This window comes from Sinocyclocheilus anshuiensis, unplaced genomic scaffold, assembly GCF_001515605.1.
Source record: "Sinocyclocheilus anshuiensis isolate Anshui unplaced genomic scaffold, SAMN03320099.WGS_v1.1 scaffold451, whole genome shotgun sequence".
Classification (NCBI taxonomy): Eukaryota; Metazoa; Chordata; class Actinopteri; order Cypriniformes; family Cyprinidae; genus Sinocyclocheilus; species Sinocyclocheilus anshuiensis.
Window position 1 is genome coordinate 136,256 of NW_015549630.1, and position 26,135 is coordinate 162,390.

General features: G+C 36.3%; 2 protein-coding genes across 3 annotated transcripts in view; one reads left to right on the forward strand and one right to left on the reverse strand.

The window, feature by feature from the left end:
- The window catches only part of angptl2b (angiopoietin-like 2b), a 19,504-nt gene extending 3,790 nt beyond the window's left edge, over positions 1-15,714 (forward strand). For both annotated transcript variants that reach the window (XM_016448605.1, XM_016448604.1), the window contains exons 2-5: positions 6,389-7,264; positions 14,070-14,263; positions 15,088-15,358; positions 15,436-15,714. In XM_016448605.1, the coding sequence (XP_016304091.1) occupies positions 6,403-7,264; positions 14,070-14,263; positions 15,088-15,358; positions 15,436-15,635 (1,527 nt within the window). In that variant the 5' untranslated portion in view covers positions 6,389-6,402 and the 3' untranslated portion in view covers positions 15,636-15,714. The remainder of the gene's footprint in view (positions 1-6,388; positions 7,265-14,069; positions 14,264-15,087; positions 15,359-15,435) is intronic.
- ralgps1 (Ral GEF with PH domain and SH3 binding motif 1) overlaps positions 1-26,135 on the reverse strand; it is a 112,890-nt gene that overhangs the window by 60,117 nt on the left and 26,638 nt on the right. Inside the window, exons 8-9 of the mRNA XM_016448603.1 lie at positions 25,649-25,741; positions 19,867-19,993 (exon numbers count right to left, since the gene is read on the reverse strand). Coding sequence (XP_016304089.1) covers positions 19,867-19,993; positions 25,649-25,741 — 220 coding nt within the window. The remainder of the gene's footprint in view (positions 1-19,866; positions 19,994-25,648; positions 25,742-26,135) is intronic.

A 26,135-nucleotide genomic window follows, 5' to 3' on the forward strand; every position in this document is an offset into this window, starting at 1 on the left:
AAGTTCAACTTTTTCAAAATAATCTTTTTTCATTAAAAAAAAAAAAAAAGAAAAAAAAAAAAAAAGTGTTTGCATAATACAATGAACTGAATTACATAAGTAAATAGAGCATGCTTGGAAACGAAGTAGTTTCAAACAATGATTATTAACAATGTACCAATACCTGGAAACACGATACATTGAGAATATGATGACATGTTTAATAGGTAATTCTGAATAGCATAAAAATAAAATTACATTCAAAATCAAATTATAACGTACAATTCTGCATCCTGTTTGCTACCTCATTTTCAATTCAATTCAAATTCAGGAATTCCAATTTGCCAATGGCATTCCAAGGTATATTGTTAATGGTGCACAACAAGGCAGAACTTGTTTCCATCTCTTATTGTTCTTTCCCTTTTAAAAGGTGTTTCTTTATTTTTTATGAGGAATATGTGGAATAGTTCAAAAGCAGTTCAGTCATGCTGTAGCTTGTAAGTCATGCCACATCTGTAATGGAACACTGGACGAAGTAAACTTCACTTTGGCCTGTCGGGACACTTCTCGAGGTGCGTGTCAGAAGGACAGGCTCTGGAGGATTTTGTTCCCACCAAAGGGGTAATGACAGCTCTGTGGATTAGGCAGATGTGCTTTCTCTTGTCCTGCCACTCACACAGACATTTCACCACAGACAAAAGCATTTCCATTGTCTCTTTATGCTGGTTGGGGAGTCCTAGCTCTTAGACTTAGGGTCTCCATTGAATCACATGTTCTCAAACACATCTTATGTTCCACTCCGAGAAACCACAGATATTCCCCTTCCTAGACACACACAAACACATGAATGCAGACACACACAGAGGCACATGCTCACACACCACAGTGAAACCACATGCCGCCCGCAGCATTAGCTCACACGAGATGCTGCCTGCTGCAATGCCCCGGCCGTCTGACACTCTGTCAGAATATCCAACAAGTCGCAAGTCCAACTCCAACCTATCATTACTGGTCTGTTACAGCGGCACGAGGGGGTTCCTCAGCCTCACATGAAACACACTCTTTAGTGGAAACCATCATTATTTTTTCCTTTCAGGAAAAAGAAAGAAAAACACTAGACTGATGCACTACAGTTCAAAATGTTTTTGCGTTATATGCCCACCAAGGCTGCATTTATCTGATCAAAAATACATTGAAAACAGAAATATTATGAAATATTATTACGGTAACACTTTAGTACAGGCAGGAATTCTCACTATTAACTTAGCATGCCTATTATCAACAGATTGGCTGTTTATTAGTACTTATAAAGCACATATTCTGCATGACCATATTCTACATTCTACATACCTAAACGTAACATCTACCTTACTAACTATTTATAAGCAGCAAATTAGGAGTTTATTGAGGCAAAAGTCAGTTAATGGTTTGTTAATAGTGAGATTTGGACCTTAAAATAAAGTTACAATTTAAAACAACTGTTCTCTTTTTGTAATATATTTTAAATTGTACTACAATTGATAACAAACATCATGCTACAATCGCAACAAACAAGAGAGAGCTAGTCCATATTGTGATACGAGAAGAAATATCTAACACTGTATGCAGCAACTGACCAATCAGAATTGTGTACTGTAGATTATATACAGCATTGCTTGGACAATGGTGGGTATTAGGAAATATCTGACAATGAACACAGCGATTGACCAATCAGAATAGAGTATTCCAGATCATTTAAATAAACAAAAAACAAATCCAATCTGATCTGAGTAGCTGCCTTTCCTGGAAAATCCAACTTATAATGGTAGCTGTGTTTGGGAACATGGAAACTAGTTTCTACTTCTAGCTGGTCATTAGCTTAGGACCAGCTAGTAGTCACAACAGTTTCAAGTGGTCAGAATTGTTTGTGAAACATTAATAACCTGCTTGGAGGTTATCTGATAATGGTTTTAGACTACCTAGAAACCAGCTACTGTGTTTCAAAACACAGCTACCGGCTTAAATGGATATTTCAATAGATGTCTATAGATACTTCTTGTCAGTCAACAGCTTTTAAAATTTCTGCCACCTAATCTGTCAGTAAGATTAGAAAGACAAAAGCAGTTCGTGAGGAGCGGAACACAACTGAAGAGTCTTAATCAAACATGTCCAGATAGCAGAATGGGGACATGAGAATGACAAGTTTTCCATGGGACAGAAAACAACATGTTTTTTTCTGTGAAGATTATGTAACTTAATTATCAGTGGCTGGCCGGAAATACAAAAATAGTTTGGCAGCACAAATAAGACAGATACTGTGTAAACAGCTCTTAGATCATCTCTCATGTATTTAAACAGTAAGAACATGAAGGGTCCTGTCAAAGCTAGGAGAAAGAAGGGGATTCATAGAAAGAGACAACAAGATTTGTAATGCAAGCTGGCTATTAGATGAATATTTCTATGCTGACCAGTGGTGAAGTCATGATGTGGACAGACAGATTGTAGGTTTCCTGTGCATTTGCTGACTTCATCGGCAAAGGTCTGTTATTGTGGTTACTGTGCATAAACAACCACAATATAACAAACAACTTGAATTTTGTTCGCATCAATCCTCCTCAACAGAGAGACAGCTTGACAAGCAGAGATGTTAATACTATTGGTAAAATGTTTCATCCATTAAAAATTCACCCATTAGTGCTATATTTCTAAAAATCTTCCTGATGTTAACTGAACCAACTCCCCTCTGGCTGTCCTCCCAGAATATGTTATAAAACTCAACTAATGAGCACTGCAATCCCCTTTTCTCCAGATAATTCCCAAAAAACTCTGCTGTCAGCTTTGTATTTTTTCGGTGCCATGATGATAACAGGCTGACAGAACAGAATTGTGGACATGTTTTTGGAGAAAAAGAGATCTAGAAAATGTAAGATGCTAATTCGTTCTTCTGATCTGGGTCATTAATAATTAGAGCTCATGAAACTGCTCTATTATACAACAGACATATTGTCAGTTTGTGCATTAGCGGTGACACTTTTTAGTAATGAGTGAATTACTGAATCATTCACTCAATTGATTCATTCAGAAACACTGTTTCACTGAATCATTCACTCAAATGATTTGTTCACACCCTCTGATTCATTCATGAAAAAAACAAGTGAAAGTCTTGAGTGAGTCACTGAATCATTCACTTAATCAATTAATTAAAAAATACAATTTTATTCAAGAACAAAACAACGGTCTTTATAAGTGAGTAATTAACTTATTCAATCAAACATTTTATTCAATATCATTAAGTGCACAAGTAAACCACTGAATAATTCACTCAATCAATTAATTGAAAAACACTGATTCATTCATGAACATAGTAATAGTCTTTATGAGAAAGTCACTGAATTTTTTTCTCTCAATTGATTTGTTAAAAAAATTCAACAACAGGATTCATTCAGGAACAAAACACCTCTATTGTGCGTTGCTCAGAGATGCAATGGTTAAAAGGAACGATTCATGTCTTATCAATAGAACTGCTATGTATATAAATGCCATGCTAATATTTAACTTGTGTGATACAGTAATAATCGTATGAATAATGCTGTATAACCTGCATGCATTTGTCATAAACGTGTGTTTGCAGTAAACATCCACTAAAACATCCCTGCAACTAAGGTTCATTACGCATGACTAGGCTATCTGTGAATGTACATGTACGTGGAGGTCAGAAAACCTGCTAGTGGGTTAGAAAGGTGTTGCACTATGCCGCTCTATAACTCAGTCCAACAGCAGCTTTCAATTAAAGTTCCCGAAGATGAAGCACTCTAGTTATACTTTCTAGGAAGAAGTGTTCTCCAATGCTTTCACAGGCATCCTTAAACTTCTCACTGCATCCCCTCGTCCAGACACCCCCGGCCTGCTTTTCCAATATGCTCACTCTCTTTGAAACTTGGGGTAAACAACACAAAGTGGCTTCATGTCATGAATATAAAAGGCCATGTGTTGTGTCATTACAGGTCTTTATGTAACTGGTATTTTCATTGTGAATAAATAAATCAGGCTAATAAATCACGTCATACCTTCCTGGAGACTGATTTCAAATGACAGACATCCATTGGAAGCAGGTGTCAGTCCTGCAGTTCTGTCTTTGCAACTATCATAGAAACACATGTTATCCCTCATACAATCAGAACACATCCTGCACGCTTTACATTTTAAAGTGCCATGCACATCAAATGAAAAAGTGAGGCATAGCTCAGTGAAAAGTAACACCGTTTCTCAAGTTTGACATGCTGTTTTAAAAGTTTGGCACAATGGTCAAATACAGTAGGTCCATTAATACATTTACATTTAAATGCAAGACACAGCAGAATGGAAAATGAGCCCAGGGTCTCAAGACGTATTTTGTTCAACTTTAATTTGACACTGAAAAAAAGCAAGACGCAAAGCAACAGTTAAATATGTCCCTGCAGCATGTTAACACAGAAAACAATTAAAAAGCAGCACAAAGGAACTCAAAAACTCACTTTGCATGAATCAGCCCTAATTCAGTATTAATATACTGGGTCATGTAAGTTTTTTTTTGGGCATGGTTTATGCACGCCTTGCACAATGCATTTTATGTAATACATGCTTATAATCAGAGTAAAATCCCAGTGCTTGCATGAACTAGAGCTACATCAGCTTTTCATTCTCCCTCCGTGATGTTCAAGCCTGTGGCAAGGTTCAGATAACCCAAGTGCCATCAACTGAGAACTCATTCATATGGCAGCTTACCATAGCAGAGTCCTGCCAGGACACCCATGATGACCAAACAATCCATTCAGCAGAATTAAACACTCTGTGTCACCCTGCAACTGGGGCAGCTCCATTGTTCAACGGGATATATGTTTTTTGTATGAGGTGTGGGTGGTCAAAACTGGCCCGATTATGTCAACAGTGTGGTTTACTAAAACTATTCAAATCATGTTTTTGGTAATTAAAATAAAAAAATTGTAAAAAACATTATAAAAACGACAAAAGTGCAACAAAATGACTAAAAATTAAAATAAAAACAAATAAAAATTAAATGAAAGTTATTTCAAAATATTAATATTATTACATTTTCTAAATATGAAAAAAAAAAATAAAAAATAAATTTTATTATACCCCCAAAAAATAAATTCATACCAAATAGCAAGTATTGGAGTAGCAATGTGGATTAAAATTGTTAGAAGGACTGCAAAATATGTACTCATTTTTTAAGTTGTTCATTTATGAATAAATATATACAACCAAGTTGAACAAAGCAGCAAAGTGAATTTTTGGAATATGTTCATTTATATGAACTTTCTGAATAAACTGATTTATAACAATGAATCCGACAATCTAACGCAACATCTGAGAGAGAAACATTTATGATGAACTGAATCACTAGAATAAATCAATTTCGCCAAGACTACATATGAGGGAGAGGATGCTGTGAAAGTGTTTGAGCGAGATTCAAGTCTAGAAGCTCCAATGAAGCCAAGAACTTACAGAATATGGGACTACTGAGCGTCATAATTTCCCCGCTGTGAGGGTCAGCCACACTCCTGTTTGCGTCTCCATCAGTGCTGGAGGAACACGGTGGCTTGCCAGACCATTTCTCCCAGTGAAACCTAATCTGTCCCCAGAGATCAAGAGCTTCCATGGCTGGGTTAGAAACAGGGGCAGCTCACTGACTCCTGTTGTAATGAGTTCTCTGGTGTGACAGATGTTGAGTGAGGTGCCAGATCTCCTGTCTAGATCAGTTGGGGTTGTGTTAGTTTGGTTAAGCTAGGCCTGTTCAGACAGATAGAGGGGAAAATTAGCCTCATGCCTCCCATAGGCCTCAAGGATGGAAAAATATATCCTTAAACCCTTAGGGTGGTATCAAAGTAAATATTTTGAGGATTAAAGTTCTGACTGTTCCAAAATGATTTAGACCTGAGGTTCAATGAAACATAAGAATGTCCACAAAAAACATTTTTAAACGTAGTTTAAACGACATGGGTAAGCTTCTTAAGGTACTGTCAAATTTCAGTTTCTCTGGCAAAAAAACCCCAGTGTCTGTTGTCAATAGTATAGTGATATTTGGAGCACAACTCACACAGAAATAAATTTAAAATCAAGCAGCTTTCTGTTGGTTGAAGTGGCAAACTCGTTGCAAAATGCATTGGGAAATTGTTTGCTGTCCACACAAATATCATGAATTAATAAATTCATAAATACTGCAATTTTGGAAAGTCACTCCACATGATATTTTACAACCTAAACTAATCTTGACAAAGAAGGTCAAATGATCTGATATGAAGATATTAAGCAGCAGTGAAGCAATTTTGTTAACCTTTGTCTTAAGATTTTGCCAAACTACTTAAGGTTTTGAAAAATATATTTATGAATAAATAAAACCATTTTTTTTCTCTGCTCATGTAATTCACAGGTGTGTGTGTGGTCATGGATGTTCCTGCGCTAGTATGGCTGGTGTTGCTCCTGGCTAGTGGAGGGTTTCCTGAAACGGAGGGCAGCACTCAGCAGTTTGACAGCAGTGATGAAAGTCCAGAGGTTGAATTCCTGTCGACCTCTCGCACACGACGGGCCCCAGAGCCTCCGCCGCAGGACAAGTGCTCCTACACCTTCATCGTACCCCAGCAAAAGGTTACGGGAGCCATCTGTGTGAACTCCAAGGAGCCTGAGGCCGTGCTGGAGAACCGTGTCAATAAGCAGGAGCTGGAGCTCCTCAATTCTGAGCTGCACAAGCAGAAGAGACAAATCGAGACTCTGCAGCAGCTTGTAGAAGTCGACGGCGGCATCGTCAATGAGGTGAAGCTTTTGCGCAAGGAGTCCCGTAATATGAATTCCCGAGTGACGCAGTTATACATGCAGCTGCTGCATGAGATCATCCGCAAGAGGGACAACGCGCTGGAGCTCTCTCAACTGGAGAATAAGATCCTCAACCAGACCTCTGAGATGCTGCAGCTTACAAACCGCTATAAAGATCTGGAGCATAAGTATCAGCACCTCGCCTCACTAGCCAATAACCAGTCAGCGCTCATTGCCCTTCTTGAGGCGCAGTGTCAGAGGGGACCGCCAGTTGTAGTACCCAGGGTACCGGTCCAAAGTCAGCCCCAACCACAACCTCAACCGCAACCCAGACCCTCACCATCCCTCAATAAGCCCTACCAGACGCCAACCTTTAGCCGTAACAACCAGATCACCAACGAGATCCAGAGCGATCAGAACCTCAAAGTGCCTCCTGCTCCCCTTCCCACCATGCCAGGAGGAACTCACAGCCCGTCCACCACAAACAAACCCTCCGGTGAGTCTCAGCTTCATTTCTCCAGTGTTGCATGTACTATTTGAAGGGAAAAACTGAAATGAGAATAAAATACTTGCATTTTGAGGAAATGGAGTATAGGCTTTACAAAACTTTCCTACAGAAAACAAAGCCAACATGCACCAAGTGTATCCTTCAAAAGTTTAAGCTCAGTAAGATTTTCTGTAAAAGGAATTTATACTTTCATTCAGCAAAGACACATTAAATTGATTGAAAACAGGCCTGGCCGATAAAACGGTATCGATATTTATTGACGGTACACCTTCTTCGATAACGACAGAAAATTTTTCCGATATAGCGCACGATATAGGCACGTGCTATGAGTGATGCAGACAGCACACACAAACCCGAACATAAGTGCTGTGCCTGCCTGTGATGAGGAGATTGTGAATAAAAAAAATGAATATTAGTCGAATTTAAAATAAACATTTGCATTTGAATGCAAAAATAGTGAAATCAAATGTTAGGTGTGCATCAGGGAGCGTCATCAGTGGCGCACGAGATGCAATGATGATGATGTAAGTGACGTTTTTGCATTTTAATGTTTTGTTAGTCTAGCCCACGAGATGCGCAGTTGCTGCATTATTCATTCAAAATATTAGAGAAATATAGTAGCTCAATGCGTAGAAGATCTTGATTAGGTTAAAACTGAAACCAAGCCATTCACACAGAACGCAAATTCAGCATATTTTTTAGATGGACAAATATGACTGCTGCACTCGCATCTCACACAAGAGATGTATAGAAAGCCATGCAAAATTAAAACAGTTTAAACTTTTAGAAAACACGTCACAAATTTTTGGAGGTTTATTCCTGCAATCTGTGTGATGGCCGAATCGGCTCTTTGTATTAAGCAATGCATAAATACATGATGTTGTTTTGTTCATAATTGTTTATGCAATTTACGAAATTATATTTGATTTATGAGAGTTAATTTAGACATAATGCACGGTTTTTTATAGACAGTTATTTCCTTGCGTTGACAATTTAATGCGCTGCATTAGTTTGCTCATTGCGCCCTCCTGTGGCCTATTTAATCGGCATATAAAACATTAGAAATTAGATATTTGTTTCATTTTTATTGTGTGTTTGACTGATAAAACAAAAAATATTTGTTGGTTGTCTCAATAAATTGGGTTAATTTAAAAATACAGTGGTACAATTTAAACTTTTTGTTTTTCCTATTGCTCTTTGTTTTAAAAAAGGTTATAAAAAAATGTCAATAATTATCAATACTGAACAATATCAAACATTATATCGTTGATACATTTTTTATATCGCCCAGCCCTACAGTAAAGACATTTATAATGAGGTCTAAAAAGACCTCCAAGACTTTTAACTTTTTGAAATAGAAAAATTCGTACAGAAATGTCAGACGCAACATCAATAGTTACTGACATTAAATAATTCAAAGTGTGATATTTCCATTTGATGACTCTTATCCTTGTGTGGTTTTCAGTGGCAATTTTCTCTTACAGTCCATCATTATTAAGCACTGCCTATCAAAGTTCATTCATCTCAAATTCTCTCTGCATAGCGGCTCCCACACAGAGACGTGACAATAAAGCATCTGTTGTTGTCAGCTTTGAAATGCCAACATCTAGTTTGTTAATCTGGTCAGATGATGAATATCATAAACAATATTTTGTGTTGAGTCATGCCCATGGGTGGCATTGTTAAACATGGACAACAAAAACTTATGATCGATTTAATAAAATTCATCAATTTCAGACTGAATATTACATTTCATTTTACATGATTTTAATGGTCTAAATGAGAAGTCAATGAAAAGCCTAATTTTTAGGGATAAATAATGCAGAAAAGTTTTATTTTCCAAAAAAATACTGTTTGTTTTTAATGAACACTTATGCTTCATTGCAATGAACATGACTGTTCTTTATCTCAATCCAAAGGAAATTGCATAAATTTTTTCAGCAGTTTTTAATCACTTTTCTTTAACGTGTTTATCATAATGCATTGCAATATTATAAGAATATCATAATGTTTTGCTTATATCATCCACCCCAAAACCAACATATACATTTGGTCTATTTATTATTTAAACTAAGACAGCAAAAATGAAAAAGGCATCTTTCAGGGGCTATATTTCCACTCCATCTGGTGACATGAGCAATTTCCTGGCTAGGTCTGCCTGCATTAATAGAGAAAGGTTACACAAACTCTCCTCAATGAGGGTCAAGCTTTCACAATAGGACTACAGTACGAAAAAGAGCTCTGGAAGGAAATAGAGAAAGATTCTGGCCAGAAAAAAAAAGTAAAGGAAAGAAGACTGTCAGAAAAAGTCTACAGTGACTGAGTTTGGAAATGGCATAAGGACGAGCCATCACAGGCTGCATTTAAACTATAAATGTGTATGGTAGTTACTCCTTATTATATATTAATTTACATTCATTTCTTTAATATATATATATATAGGATATCATTAATATATATAAGATATACTGTATATTAATATATAAGAATATCATTCATATACAGTATATATAAGTGCTGGGCAGTATGACCAAAAATTTATATCACGGTATTTTTCAAAATTATACCGGTTTCACGGTACATGACGGTATTCACGGTTAGTAACACATACAGCTGTTCCCCCCCAGTGCAACAGTGTAAAGGGACCCCTTTCAAACAGTGTCGTGTTCCGAATGTTGTTTAAGCGACATACTTAAACATTGCGGTATTTTAAAAATTCATATCATAACAAAAATAAACACGGTATGAACCGGTATACCGCCCAGCACTAGTATATATTGTTCTTCAAACTTTCATGGGCAAAATCTAGGTGATCAAACATTTTGTGTGAGGTTGGAAGAACAGGTTTAAGTTGCTGCAATGGACTGATTTTGACCACAAAATTTAAGATGCACCTTAAGATTTTAGAATCATACATGTATATGAAAGTGGTCCTAAGTGGACGTTAAAAGATCCAATTTTTTGTGCGCGTTTTTTGCTGTTTGCAGACATACAAGGCTTGATCTGACAAAAAACAGAATTGGTTGCGATAGTAAAGCTGCAGTGATGAAAAAGGAAATAAGATGACTGGAGAAAGAGCAGGGCAGGGAGGGAAGCAGGACACTGTTGAAATGAAGTCATTTATTCCAGTGTTACCAGACATGCGCGACCCAGACATCCCACACAAACACTCAGCTCCATCAGGTCTGGGGCTTCCTGAGAAATGGTCTGCTGATGGATTTGCCAAAGTGTTTTAACATGACCCACACCACTGAAAATCTGTAAGGCCTCTCGGTTTCCTCTTCCTCCCTTCTTCCTACCATATCTTCTCTAAAGTTCACTTCACTTGATTGATTCATGTTCATCTCCAGTTCAACACCTCATCCATCTCTGTGAATGTTAGCTACAATCTTTGTAGTGAAAAGCCTATTTTCTTTCCACTGTCGGCCATTAGACTGTTTTTGTTCTCTCAATGTCTCTCATTCCATCTCTCATACACACCTAATCTAAACTTTGTCTGCCAGACATAACAGCTGCCTTTGTCTAAACGTCTCTCCATAAAGCCCCCCTGAACAAGTAAACTAAAATATTGTCACTGTAAAACAGCAAATGTGACAGGAATTTAAAAATGACTCATCTACTCATTAATATCACTGTTCTAATTAGAAACAACTGATTCAAATAATGTATCTTTGAACCTGCTTTCAGCTATTCTGTTCTGTTCCTGTCTCAATTTCTTTCTTTTTTTTTTAAATACTTGTTTTGGCACTAATTTTGCATTAAGTGGCAAGTTTCCATGGTGTGAAATGTTCAACGACCAATTAAACAGAAGGGAGCTGAAAAGGAGTTTCTAATTTGCTGACAAGCAGACTTCTCCAAGGGAGAGCAAGACATTGGTGGCTCCAAGATAATGAGGCAAAGAATGTGGAGTGAGGTGCTTTTCATGTACAGAATCAAAATGTGTTCGGAATTTAGCACAAAACACTGATACAGCCTCTAAGACAGAATAAAAACTAAATTTGCATAATAGAAATAGAGTGAGGTTCAAAGGTCTGACAGAAACGGTAACATTTGTCTAAATCAATAATAAATACCAAATGTTAAGATATTTTATATACACTACCACTTATAAGTTTTTGAACAGTAAGATTTTTTAAATAAGTCTATTTTGCTCACCAAGCCTGCATTTATTTAATCCAAAGTACAGCAAAAACAATAAAAGCTTTAAATATTTTTACTATTTAAAATAACTGTTTTCTATATGAGGGTCAAAGACGAAAAAGGGTTTAAGCATAAAAACAATAAGTGTAATACTGCTTTAAATTGTTGTTGTTTTTCCCAAATTTTTAAAAAAAGTTTTCTGTTTAATTTAATTGCAATTTTGTTTTTGTTTTCCCGAGAAAAAAGACACCCACTAAAATGTCATAAAATGTCAGGCATATTTACAACAAAAATCAATTTATGATTGATAAATATATTTAATTAATATATATTTAAAATGTATTTTATTCCTGTGATTTCAAAGCTGAATTTTTAGCATCCTTACTCCAGTCATGATCCTTCAGAAATCATTCTAATATTCTGATTTGCTGCTCAATTATTATTAACATTATTATTATTATTATGTTGAAAACAGCGGAGTAGAATTTTTTCAGGTTTCTCTGATGAACAGCATTTATCTGAAATAGAAATCTTTTATAACATTATACATTTCTTTATCATCACTTTTGATCAATTTGAAGCATCCTTGCTAAATAAAATTATATTAATATTAATTTCTATAATTTCTTCCTATTCTATAATTTATTTCTATTCATCAAATAATCCTGAAAAAATGTACTCAGCTATTTTAAATACTGATAATAATAATAATAATAATAATAATAATAATGTTTCTTGAACAGCAAATCAGCATATTAGAATGATTTCTGAAGGATCATGTGACACTGAAGACTGGAGTAATGATGCTGAAAATCTAGATTTGATCACAGGAATAAATTACATTTTTAAAATATATTCAAATAGAAAGCAATTATTTTAAACAGCACAAATATTCCACAATATTACTGCTTTTGCTGTATTTTGGATGAAAAAAATGCAGACTTGGTGAGCAGAAGAGAATTATTTAAAAAACATTACAAATCTTACTGTTCAAAAACTTTTGACTAGTACTGTATGTAATGAAAAAAAAATGGTGAATTATATATTATATAATGTTAATGTTATACAAAAAACATTATTGAATATTTATTATATATTACACATCACTCATTTTAAATATTTTTTATTTACTTATGTATTGTTATTAATAATACTATTACTACTACTACTAATAATAATAATTAAATAAACACATATGATACACTATACTGTAATAACAGATGTCTAAATGAGTTTAGTCTATGTGACGCTTGTCTCTTGAGATTAAAAAAAAATAATAATAATAAAAATAAAAAACAATCTACTGACCCAATAAAAAAGCAGTTTAATATGCTCCTCCTGGGATTGGGAATGTTGGAATGGATTCAGTTTTATTCACGGTTAGAGGCTAATGAGCCCCGTCTGTGTTGTTATCTTAAATTTGTCAGGTAGTGTGATGGCTCCTATTCTGGCATGCAGTGAAAATCAGTCAGCCAGAGAGATTTCAGAAACACACACACAACCCGGCTCAGTGGACTGTACACTGAAGGCTATGTAACCAGCGGTCTGGGGTCTGTTATCAGAAATTCAGCCGAAAATATCTAAATTATAGGAGTGTGAACTATAAGTACTGTTACAAGTTAAACTGACTGGAGCAAAGTCTTGCCTACATTTTGGTACAAGACACAGCCAGCTCGTTTGTAAACGTACCATCCAGAGTCATGAAGTGGTTGGAGTGGCTGTGAGTGAGGGCCAGCCGTCGGGCATGAGGCCTACTTTTTATAAGCTACAAGATGAGAGTAAACACTAAAATATTCCAGACTACTGTAAGTAAACCACAAGGCCTCAGAAGTGCTTTGGGGCTGAGATGTCAGATAACTAAAAGACTGTCTGCCAGATCTGACAGTAAGGAAATCACGGTTGAAATACACGAACAATAATGGAACATGTGAGAGCATCTGCTTCAAGAGCTTAAGTCTCAGGTTTTGCTTAAGTTTGACTGCTTTCCCACCTGAAAAGATCATCATATAAAGCCAATTTAATGTTTATAATCAGCTTCACCAGTTAGGTTTTGCTAGTGAATAGCATATTTGTTCTGCTCCATTTGGTAGACAAACACCAAACCAGCATAAACCACCCTAGACTAGCATGGAAATTTCTCCTTAGCTGGTCTTCCTCCCAGCTGGTTTAGTGCCCAGGCTAGGAGATGACCAGCTTAGTCTGGTTTAAGATCTACTTGCTACTGCATTATTTATCAAATGGGCCTTTCTTTGGCATCCGTGCCAGCGTTATGTTTGGCTGGAACAGCAGAGGCAACTTCCCAGGCCAGAATGGCAGCCAAGGTCAATCCTCTTCTTACCTTAAGAGCTTTTCCAGCTGTGCCACGGAAGAACAAGAGACTTAGCGGGAGTAGATGCAACTGAGAAATGCATACAGGGGGATCCTGAGTATGACTTCCTTTGATTATTCAATTGCTTTAGCTTTGCACCTGAATTTCCCTTCAAGCCAAAGAGTATTTCTGTCCATCACAGTGTCATATTCCAACTATGAGATCTGCCAGCAACAGGCAGTAGGCTTTCTATATAAAAAGATACAACTTCTCTGAGAATGTAATATAAGGGTATACATCTTGTATGGGGTAAATTCTCAATGATTTTTTGTTTTTTTTGTCAAGGTCCCTGGAAGGATTGTCTGGAGGCTTTGGAGGACGGTCACACTAACTGTGGCATGCACCTGGTGAAGCCGGAGAATACCAACAAGCTGATGCAGGTGTGGTGTGATCAAAGACAGGATCCTGGCGGCTGGACGGTCATCCAGAGAAGAATGGATGGCTCCGTCAACTTCTTCAGAAACTGGGAGACATATAAGGTGAACCAATTCTGGACGATAAATTATTACGTTTATGACGTTTTGGTCGATAAATGTACAAATAGGGGAAATGAGCAGTACAATTTAACATACAGAGAGGTGATATATGCCTTCCTTTACCAATGGTGGTAAATTCAACAAACAAGTAAATTTATGTTTCTGTGGTAACAACTTGCTTACGTTTTACATTTTACGTCTATAACTCTACACATAAACTAAACCGTATGGCAGTTAATGTACAGAGCCATGCACTTAAAGAGGTTTAATGAGGAACATATGCCAAGCAGAAACTACCACACTGTGCTGAAATGCCTCAATGCAAATAAAAACGTACTCAATTATTCTCTGAACATTAATATGTCTGCATTATGTATGACATATACAGTATGTAATATACAGATAAATCAATAATGTGTTCAGAGTTCTTATTCAAAGTGTACAACAGAATCACTGTAAGTTCAGGGAATTTGAAAAAAAAAAAAAAAAACTTAATTTGAACCCTTCAAGTAAAAACAAACAGGTCTTCAAAGCCCTGCATATACAGTATTAAACACAAGGAAAGCCGGAATTACAAGTGCTTCACTGGCTCAAAAAGATGCCTATCAAGGCAAAGAATGTGCTGGCTAACGAAAGGCCTACCAGTAAAACAAGAAAGGAAAAAAAAAACAAGAGAGAGAGAGAGAAGAACAAACCCTACAGCAAATGTCATTTTTCAGCCTCAAGTACATGACAAAATAATATAGACTAAGTAATGTACACTAAAAGAAATATTTTACTTGGTTCATCAAATACTCAATGGCAGGCGCTCCTCTGTTTTATTACAGCAAGGCTTTGGAAACATCGATGGAGAGTATTGGCTGGGTCTGGAGAACATATACTGGATAACCAGCCAAGGGAACTACAAGCTGCTGGTCACCTTAGAGGACTGGTCTGGACGCAAGACATTTGCAGAGTATGCAAGTTTCCGCCTTGAACCTGAAAGCGACTTCTATAGGCTCAAGGTGGGCCGCTACCATGGCAATGCCGGTGACTCCCTAACTTGGCACAACGGGAAGCAGTTCACCACTCTGGACAGAGATCATGATGTATACACAGGTATCAGTAAAATGTAGCTATTAGATTTTATAATTTATTTATTGACCTTACCAAAAAACATGTTTTTTTTCTCTCAGGCAACTGTGCCCACTATCAAAAGGGAGGCTGGTGGTATAATGCCTGTGCCCACTCAAATTTGAATGGCGTGTGGTACAGAGGAGGTCACTACCGCAGCCGCTATCAGGACGGCGTGTACTGGGCTGAATTCAGAGGAGGCGCCTACTCTCTCAAGAAGGTTGTGATGATGATACGACCCAACCCCAACACCTTCCACTGAGCAGCACATAAACACAGGGAATGAACCGATAACTGCTCCCCAACAGTCGCCGTTCACCCTATAAAGTGCAATTCATTTAGACTGTGGTTTAGCTTCTTATGTAACAGTTAAATAATATATGTGGCAAAAGGACAAACAGTGTCTTGGTTGATGTACTTGTACTTGGTTGAGGAACACCAAATTGTCATGGACTACAAAAGAAAGCTATTTACAACACAGAAAATGAAGTGTGATAAATTGGCCAGTTTCCCTTACAATAATTGTCACTAGGAAGTCATGAACATGATGTTCTTTTTCACCCTTGTTCAATCAAATCAAGTGAAACCTGTACATCTTTATATATACAGTGCAATTGTGAATCTGTCGTCTGTTGTTTAGAATTATTTTGTTCAATAGGTCATAAAATATTAGAAAATAATCTGATCAGTACTCATTCATTGTTACAACTAAGACACAGGACATCCAATCCAGTGATAAATAGCGTATGCTTTTCTAGTTTATTCAAAGCTATGAGAATATATATTTCCTGATGAGATGAATGACTCAGAATTTATTTCAGGAATATCATGTTTAAAATTCATATAATGCCGTAGTTAATGCATAATTAAACATAAAAACACATCTTAAAACAGTCATCAATTGCTCCATTTAAACTGTATTTACTGTGTAAATTAGCTGTTGGTGTCAAATGAAGATCAAACATGTTTATGTACATATACATGTAATATTGTTGAAAATAATGTGTCATTTGTAATATACTGTAAGTGTAACTGATTTCCCCAAGTACTGTCAAACTGTTGCAATAAAGGATGTACAGCTACAGGCTTTGTAGCCAGGTGGATGCTGCACACTGGTGGTGGTTGAGAAGATTCCCCCCTTCTATATAAAGCGCTTTGAGTGCCCAGAAAAGCAAAATGTAAGGAATTATTATTATTATTATTATTATTATTATTATTATTAGTCTGTGAATGGATTGAACATCGGTCTACTACAGCTGTAGTTGTTCTCCTGACAAGTTTATGAGCCAAAATAAAAAGCACAAGCAATTCATTCAAAAATGCTACATATAACAAATTTGCTCTTTGACTAGGTAAATGTTATACAAATATAAATATAACAAGCTACACCGAGTATCTGTGGCTTGCTGCTGAATTACACTCATTTTAATTTGTCCCATCTATGGTTGGAAATCTAAATCTAGGCGATTGTACCCGAGGAATCAAAAATTGAACATTTTGATTTAAATTGATAAAAATAATAATAAATGACTTTGCTTTTATTAGTTATTTTATCTCCAGGTCATTAGATCTGTGTGACATGATTACATTTATTTTAATAATTTAAGATCACATTTGCAAAAATTTCGGAAATATTTGCAAAAAGGTCCATTGTCTGTTGTCAGTTGTTTAGACGAAGCACAGCTCGTTACAGAAGTCACTTTAAAACCAGTCATTTTCAAATAATTGAAATGACTGGATTATTTGTAGAACAATGGCAAATTTGGCCACAGCTTTAAAATAAAAAGGTGTACAGATATTTGGAAAGCAGATTGGTTTAGGCAATTTGTTTTTTTACCTGAAGTAGTTCTCAAACTTCATTAAAGGGATAATTCACTCAAAAATGAAAAGTCTGTCATTAATTACTCACCCTTATGTCGTTCCAAATCTGTAAAATCTTCGTACATCTTCGGAACACAAATTAAGATATTTTTGATGAAATGAAATAAAATTGTGTCGACTAACACGGAAAAGAAGAAATTGTTTAATAAAGTTATTTTTAGTTTTCTTTGAGCAGAAAAATAATTTTCATAACTTTATATAAAATTAGGATTTAACTACTGATGTCACATGGACTATTTTAACGATGTCCTTACTGCCTTTCTGGGCCTTGAATGTGGTAGTTGTGTTGCTGTCTATGCAGGGTCAGAAAGCTCTCAGATTTCATCAAAAATATCTTAATTTATGTTATGAGGATGAACAAAGGTTTTACGGGTTTGGAATGACATGAGGGTGAGTAATTAATGACAGAATTTCCATTTTTCGATTAACTATCCCTTTAAGGCTAATAGTTTTTAAACTCCACATTTCTGTTGTTAGTGAAGCTGGTAAGTTATGGCTTTAATACTTTAGAAACAGTACCATGATACATTTTTCAAACAAGTTGTCAGAAGGCTCTCAGATTTCATCAAAAATATCTTAATTTATGTTATGAGGATGAACAAAGGTTTTACGGGTTTGGAATGACATGAGGGTGAGTAATTAATGACAGAATTTCCATTTTTCGATTAACTATCCCTTTAAGGCTAATAGTTTTTAAACTCCACATTTCTGTTGTTAGTGAAGCTGGTAAGTTATGGCTTTAATACTTTAGAAACAGTACCATGATACATTTTTCAAACAAGTTGTGATTATTCAACATGTGATGCTGTGCAATTTTCCCATAAACTTCTATTCCAAGTGTAAAACAGGATGCATCTTTTCAGGACGCATCAGTTATTTTAGTACAAACCAATTGTATCAATCTTTTTTTTTTGTAGTAAAATCAATAATGCAAGTTCTACTAAATACATCAAAAAGAATTAAAAGAGTGTTTGACAAAACCCCAAACCATTTCATTTCCTTTTTCCTTTGTCCCAGTGGGAAATGGAAAGGGCCACTGGAGAAGCACAGTGGAAACTGACAGATTTGAAGTGACAGCCTGCACAACCTCAGCCACGTCAGACAGTCTTTCCATCCCTGCGGTTTCAACTGCCTGCTGCTCAGAAATGGGAATAAGTTACACTGCAACTAAACCACAAGCTACCGGCACCAGGTACAGCGGTTTCTGCTGAGTGACGTCTGAGAAAGCCCTCTGTTGAGTGGAACGCAGTTTACTGACACGCTGCCCAAGTGGAAGCAGACTCTCAATGTGGATTATGTAAAGGAAATTCGGTTAATGAGAAAGATGTGTGCGGCTGAGAGAAGCGAGACGGCATGCGTCAGCTCTCTCCGCATGCTTACCTTCTTAGAAATGACAGTGTCTGTCTGTTTGTGCATTTCAGACCTCTAGAAAAGAAGCAGCCCACAAGTTACAGACCAAGAGACAATTTGAGATACAGCCGCCTGAAGTTATTCCTGACTGGCCTTTTAGTTATTCACATACCACAATGACACAAGAGCACCTGGAAAACTCTGTGACCATGAGCTTGGGACGCAAACATGTGGCAATGACATACTGAACGGTGTTTAAAATCAAACTTTCACATCTTAAAAAGAGCAACTCATAAAAAAACAAGATAGCCAAACATCCAAAAAGCCTCCTAAAGGCAAAGCCTCCAGATCCCTTCCTGATCAAGTCTGGCTCTCGGTTAACAGCTGGATTAGTAATACGGACCTTGCTTCTGATGACTAAGATGGAAGAGCGTAATTGAGTGAAGGATCTGGATCCTGTTCCCCACGAGAGCGACAATCCTGAGGGAGGCATCCATTTCAAGTGCTGTCAGTGCCTTTAGAGGAGACTGATGTGTGTGTAACTAATCGCTCACTGGCCTTTTGCAACATCCAATGAGAGTCTCTGACAGACATCTATTCATAAGAGAAAAAGGGGCTACCAATTTGGAAATAAGTGCTTCAAAATGATTTCATTGTATTTTCCATCTATACATTCTGTTTAAAGCCACTGAAGTGGCTAGAAAGTCAAAGAGCTTTTCGGTTTATGCATTGCGTGGTGACAATATTTGAGTTTAAGCAGAAATCCTAAAAACCCCTGAAATGATTTGATGAAGGTAAATTTTTTCCGTGTTGACACCTAAAACAGGATATGGCACATTTCTCAATCATTACTGAACCACAGCAGTATACTAAAACACCCTCTGCTGGTCACCATAGAAAGTGCAATTGAGACCAGGCCAAAAAAATATAATGAGGTGTTCACAGCCAACTTAAAATGAACCTTATCAAAAAAAAGTAAAAGCCATTATACTGAAGTAATTGAATGAGTCAATATCACAAGCCTGGCTAAGTCCAGTGGGCCATGACCCATTCCTTTCCCTGACCCAAATTATTCTTCTGTTCAAATGAAGCACCTTCAGCTTTATTTACAGCCTTATTAATAGCAACCCCGCAATAAAAAACTATTTATAAAGCCAGTAAATCTCTCAAGACATTTCTGGCTGGATGTCATGATATGAGGGGATGGAGTCTACAAAATACCATTAACCCAAGTACAAATGTGATCTTTTAATAACACTTACCTAGGTAGGGGATGCAGGGGGCCATTTTGAGGGACTTGATGTACTCTCTCATGCGGTTGTAATTCTCTTCTTTTGACGTCAGGAAGTCAAGTTTCTCAAAGGTGGCCTTGTCCTTTCGACTGATCAACTGTTCAGAACAGAAAGCACATACGGAATGAACAGGTCATTTATTCAGAAAATTAGGAACAGCTAATGGATGTCTAAATCTAAAACATCTAAATCAAAGGTATTCAAAGTGCATACTTAGGAACAAGTAAAAAATATATAGGATAGGATAGGAACAAGAAAAAAATATATACACATGTAAAATATCAAATTAACATATACAATAGAATACAAGCAGACAAAATTACTATTTTCAATTCAATTAAAAACTAAAATATTAATACATCCAATTTAAATTTTATTTTAAAATAACTGAAAAATGATCATTACCATCACCAAATATTTTCATCTCAGTTACCTCTGTTAATTCATTCAAATCTGATGAAAAAAACCACACAAAATATTAATATATAAAAACTCTATTCAAAGACAACTACATTAGGAAAACTGTTCTAGTTATGTCTTTGAATACATTTTAAACTCTATATAATAATATTCTTGTTTTAACTTGGTGAACTTTTCATAATGGAATAATAATAGAACTATTTTTCATCTCAGCTCTGCCTCTGTTAATTCATTATACTGTATACTCAGTATAACGAATTCAGTAGTATACTGCCTCTGTAAAATAAACAGAGTTACTCCCAATTGGCTACTAACTTTAGAATGGGGGACTTGTGGAGGCGCCGTTTTGTAAATCTTGTCAGACGGGAGCCCCACTAAGACTTCTGATCTAAATAAAGCTGTCTGCAAATATGTTAAATATGAAAAACAAGACACAACCCATTGGAAGACTAATTAAATTGTATTAAGGGATAACTTCCCAGAACTCAGCACCCAAACTCCAGGCCCTGGGTATATTTCTCATTTATAGAAAGCGCATTACCACAATAAACAGGCTCAGTGTCTAGAATGCCTTTATGAGTGGCATAATTTCACCCAATGCTTCTTTACAGCACATGTGCTATTGAATATGTGGGGATGACCATGTGCAAAACCCCTGTTATAGGATTTACAAAAAGCTCATTAACTGAAGAATTCCATCACACATGGCTTTATCACATCAAATGCTGAAGTGAATTTCCACAAAGTACTTCAACATGCTCTTCTTGTGTTAGACAGATACACATATTGTAGTTCACTCTTTTGTAGGTTTGGTGAGAGATTTTGTCCAACAATCCAAGTAACAGTCCTTGAAACCACTTTGTTGGCAGATGACCTTCCACCAGTCTCCAGAGATGTAATCACACAGTACTGTTTTTCCATTATTAATGTTCATATCTTGTTTAACTCTGTGGAAAATGCCCTCTGTGTCAGGTTGCATAGGGTTTTTTGAGTGAACTATTCCTTTACAAAGCAAGGCAAAGCAAAGCAAAACAAAAAACAAAGCAAAGCAAAACAAAAAGCAAAGCAAAGCAAAGCAAAACAACCACAAAATAGCAAAACAAAAAACAAAACAAACAAACAAAAAAACAATAAGCAAAGCAAAGCAAAGCAAAAACAAAACAACAAAAATAGGGTGAAGTAATGATGACAGTTTTCATTTCTGGGTGAAATATTTCCTTTAAAAAACAAAACAACCAATAACTAAATAAAATAAAATACATAACAGTGGGTAAATTAGGATCAGCTTATTTATCATTCTCAGGTGTGAAATATCTAAATCAGAGGTTTTCAAAGTGTGAAGATAGAAACAAAAAAGGTGGTACATTCAAAAGTAAAAACAAAAACAGTAATATATCTATTCCTTTTAAATAACAGGACTACTCCTTTTAAATAACAAAATAAGAAAAACTAAAAAATAAAATTTTCTATCATATCTATATAAGGGAGTTGGTATTTGGAAACTGAATGAAGTGAAAGAAACTGAATGCCACATTCAAATGGCATGCATCTGCAAGAAACTGAAAGACTGTAATAATTAGATTATATTAGTCATTTACCAGCCAAGTTACCCCAATGAGCCTGATTTTTAGATACATTTACACTCAGCCAATAGTTAGGGAGTGGAGAGCTGACTTGACAGGAAGCTAACTCTCATTCATCATTTAGATATTGGCCTAAAATGAACCTGAAGAATTGAATGAACCACAACTTGGATTTTTCTCCTTTGGACTTGCAACAGAGGAACAGAAAAGTGATTTTCCCCCCTTTTATTCAACAAAGAAAGTGGTAAGAACTGCAGCTGATTTTAAACGGTGCTGAGATAATCTATGGCAGGAAAGTTAGATCACGACACCATCAATCAGGGAGCGTGGTGTGGAAATGATAATATTATGACAAAGATTTGAAGTACTAAGGGAGACTGCTTATGATATTTTAAGGAAAAACTAATTACAAAGCAATTACAAATGATGAACAGGGTAAACTGTAACTCCACCGACATGTTTCAGTGAATGTGATTTCCATGTGCGTGTGCGTACCATCTCGGCAACAAGACTAGTCATTTTCTGCCTGATTTAGAGCAACCAAATGCCAAAACAAAAGCCTTTTCTGATCTCCTTTATCAAGCCTCCATCACCCGCCACCACGAACACAGCAGCAGCCGGCCTCCTTCCTCGAGTGCAGGGCTTGAGCGGCTGCCACAGTGGCATTTCTCATTCCCATAGACACATACACAGTGCTAAACAATCCCTCTGAGGGCGATAAAAGTGAGGGGATTCCTTCAACGACTAACATCTTTATTTTATTTTGCAGTAACACATGGCTGACTTTGATTACATCACAGTTCATGGAGGTCAGCCCTGTGCTCTGTAGCCGTTCCAGATAGCAGTGAAAGCCTCCATACATCAGCAGCTGCAATGATGGAGCGCCGCTGAGCAACTTTCCACTTAGACTGAATTTGATGGGGATGAGCTTCTTAGCCATAGGTGCAATGTTAAGAACTGGATTTGTAATTTGTCTTTTGTGTATAACGTAGGACGGGAACAAGGGCATAATAGAGGATCAGCTAATAGTAAATGAAAGTAGGAGAATGAACCATGCAATAGAAAAGGAGCACTATGTACTTTGTAAATTTACATACACATTGTTGCGTGTACGTTTGTGTGTATATATAGTGTTTGTGTTATTACAATTGTTTTATTGACTACTAATGTATTCTAAATTGTGGAAAAGTCCAAACTGTTATCTAGAAACATGAAAAATTTTGTAGAAAATAAAATGAATATACAATACGATATAAAAATAAAATATGCATTGTATTATCAGAATAAAAAATTGAGTAAAAAGTTAAATTAAAAAAAAAATCCTATATGTTCCACAAACTCCATAGGTTTGTGTCAAACCTGATGATCATGTTCTCCAGAATGATTTGAAATGATCCAAAGTGCATCTTGAGTTTCAAAAGAAGAACATTGGACAGAATCCTATCAATGACACTAAATAATTTGATTAGTGAACAACAAATTGCAGAATTTTATTTTTTCTTTTTACATTTAATGTCACAACTTTAACTTTCCTTTATTTATTTATTAATGATTAGTATTTAATCCTTTGATTATTGTAGCTTAAAAAGTCATTTTTTAAAGTGATCTCAGACTTACAGACCCCACTGCATCCATGTATAAAATAGAACAATCCAATAAACCTAAAATTGCTTAATATAACGATAAAGGCATATAACATCTATATCCTTGTATATAATCTGCTCCAAAATGTATACCAGTGAGCACCATATTCCTCCTAATTCATTGCATGCCCACTGGGAAATCAGCAGTTAATCTTCAAATAAGGGGAGACAAGGCCTCGAAGTCAAGCGGTTCAGAAATGGGCTGGAACAAATGACAAAGAATTACTCAATCCAGTCTGTGCCATGCACAGTGAAACAGAAACCATTTGCACAGAAAGACCGAAAAAAAGTCATTATAGTCAGGCAAAACTGTCAGCAAATACACGCAAGTGCCTTTTCATTATGAACAGGACAACAAATGAAACGCTCCAATCTATAATTAAAAAAGGACCACAGTTCAGTGTGCACATTTTCTCCAATTCAAGCTTCAGGGTTCTAGGACATATGGAAAAGCAACCTCTTAAAACAGGACTGCAATGAATCAGAAATGATCCCTGTAACTGATGCATGCACACAGTGTCTGGCCATGTGACATTTCAATCTTTCTAGTTAGACCTGAAGCATTTTGGAATGCAAAGAACACTGAATAAAATCTGTGGCTTTTTAAAGATGACTGGCATTTTGTCAGTTTGTCAACTGTATGTCAGCTTCTGTGTCTAGCATAAACCAAAAAAGAGTAATAATCATCTAAAATATATTCATAAATTGGCATATTATTTGTAGGTCTAAATTGGGTGTTGTGATATACACAGAATCAATGAATTACACTAACAAATTGAATAAACTTTGTTGTTAAATGTAAATTTAACTAAGTACATAATTTAATGATGCATAATATTCTATTTAATAATGTCATTGTCAAACTTCCCTTGTGGCAAAGCTAAACGTATGGCAAGAGAGCTGGGCTTGTGGTATCAGACAAACGGTCCCGCCGCAATTACTTATAAACAACATGCTCCCTCTTTTTCCATATTTTCTCAATTTGCAGAAGTGCTGTGGCTCAATGTGGAATGTCAACTCTGGAAGCCGCTTGCATCCCAAATCATTAAGGCCCCCAGTGAGCCTAAACTCACTACCACCGACATCTCTCAACAAAATAAGTACTGTGAATACAAAAACTGCCTGATTTGACTTTTAAAGAGTCATTTACTACCTTAAAAACTCCTGGATTCAGCTTTTTGGGACCTTTATATGTTTACACCTAGGGCTGGGCGATATAGCTAAAAAACAATGTACACTCTAAAAAATGCTGGGTTAAATACCCAGCTTATTCAGTTGTGCTCATTGAGGACTGGTTGTAAGTGTTGTCTGTACAGCATATATAGTTTAGTCCTTCTCCTTTTTCCTCAAGAAAAGAGGCCAAGAGGTTTTGGACCTCAAACTGGGGTGATGCAAATACTTATAAATAGATTTAATGCTTTGGCAACATTAAACAAGGTCTCAGAAACAGCCCTTTCAAAATTTTCCAAGCCACTTAAATGTTCAGAACGGGATCCAATGGGCTCATTCTTTCACTGTCCCCATGCATTCAGACGGCCTTCTCATCTACATCTCTGCAAATAAGATCAATGGAAATCCAAGAGCACTGGGGCTCTCTGGAGAAATAAACACAAACACTGCACTGTCAGCTAAATTATAAAGCAGCAGAACAGCTAGCATTTGGTGGTTATGCACAATAAATCCCCTGTAAGGGAACAGAATATTAAATGAGAAGTTTTTTCCTCGTGTCTTCCTAAATAAAATATGGAAACTTCTTCTGCTGTAGAGGCTATGATGCTCTGATACTATATTACAAATAAAAAATTCAGAATTTATGATCATAATTAGGGATGATGTCATAACTAAACAGTAAATACCCATGCAAATCATATTTATAATGATCTTAAAAACATATTTTTATGACTTAATGCATTGCTATTTATTACAGATATTATTTTATATACATATGGCTTATGTTATTTTAATTGGAATACACATGGACAAATATATTAAACAAAAAATGAACAGTCCTAACTGTCGACTAAATAGAATGTCAAAAATAAATAAAAGTCATAAATAGATCATGAACAAAATAAAATAAAATAATAAATCTGCAGTTTTGCTTACCGCCCAGGTCTTGCTCAATCTGAAGATAGGTGCGCTTTGAAGAGCAGAGACCACTGACACCAGAGAGTGCAGGTTATTCAGCTCCAGGAGTTTCTATAAAGACACAAGACACAAGACACACAATCTTAATAAACATAAATTAGTTGCATGCCTCATGTAAGACACCACTTTAGGCCTTTACTTGTTTGTTCCACTGTGTTTTCTGGTCTGGTCATGTCATGCTGTTGTCATTCTTTTCTTTTCCAGTACACTGACCTCTGTGAACTACTATGTGTCAACCACCTTTATGGAAAGTAGGAGAAAAAGCAATGCTGCTTTGGTTTCTTAGTCATTGGCTGATCTGCTTTATCCATCAGCATAACCGTTAGCGTAGCCCACTCAGGCTTACTGGGGCATGTCTGCCGGTAGCAGGGTACACAGCTCTTTCAGGTTTGGCAGGTAGTGCAGGGTGAGTGTTCAACCATAAGGAGTCGTTCAGCAGGTTTTC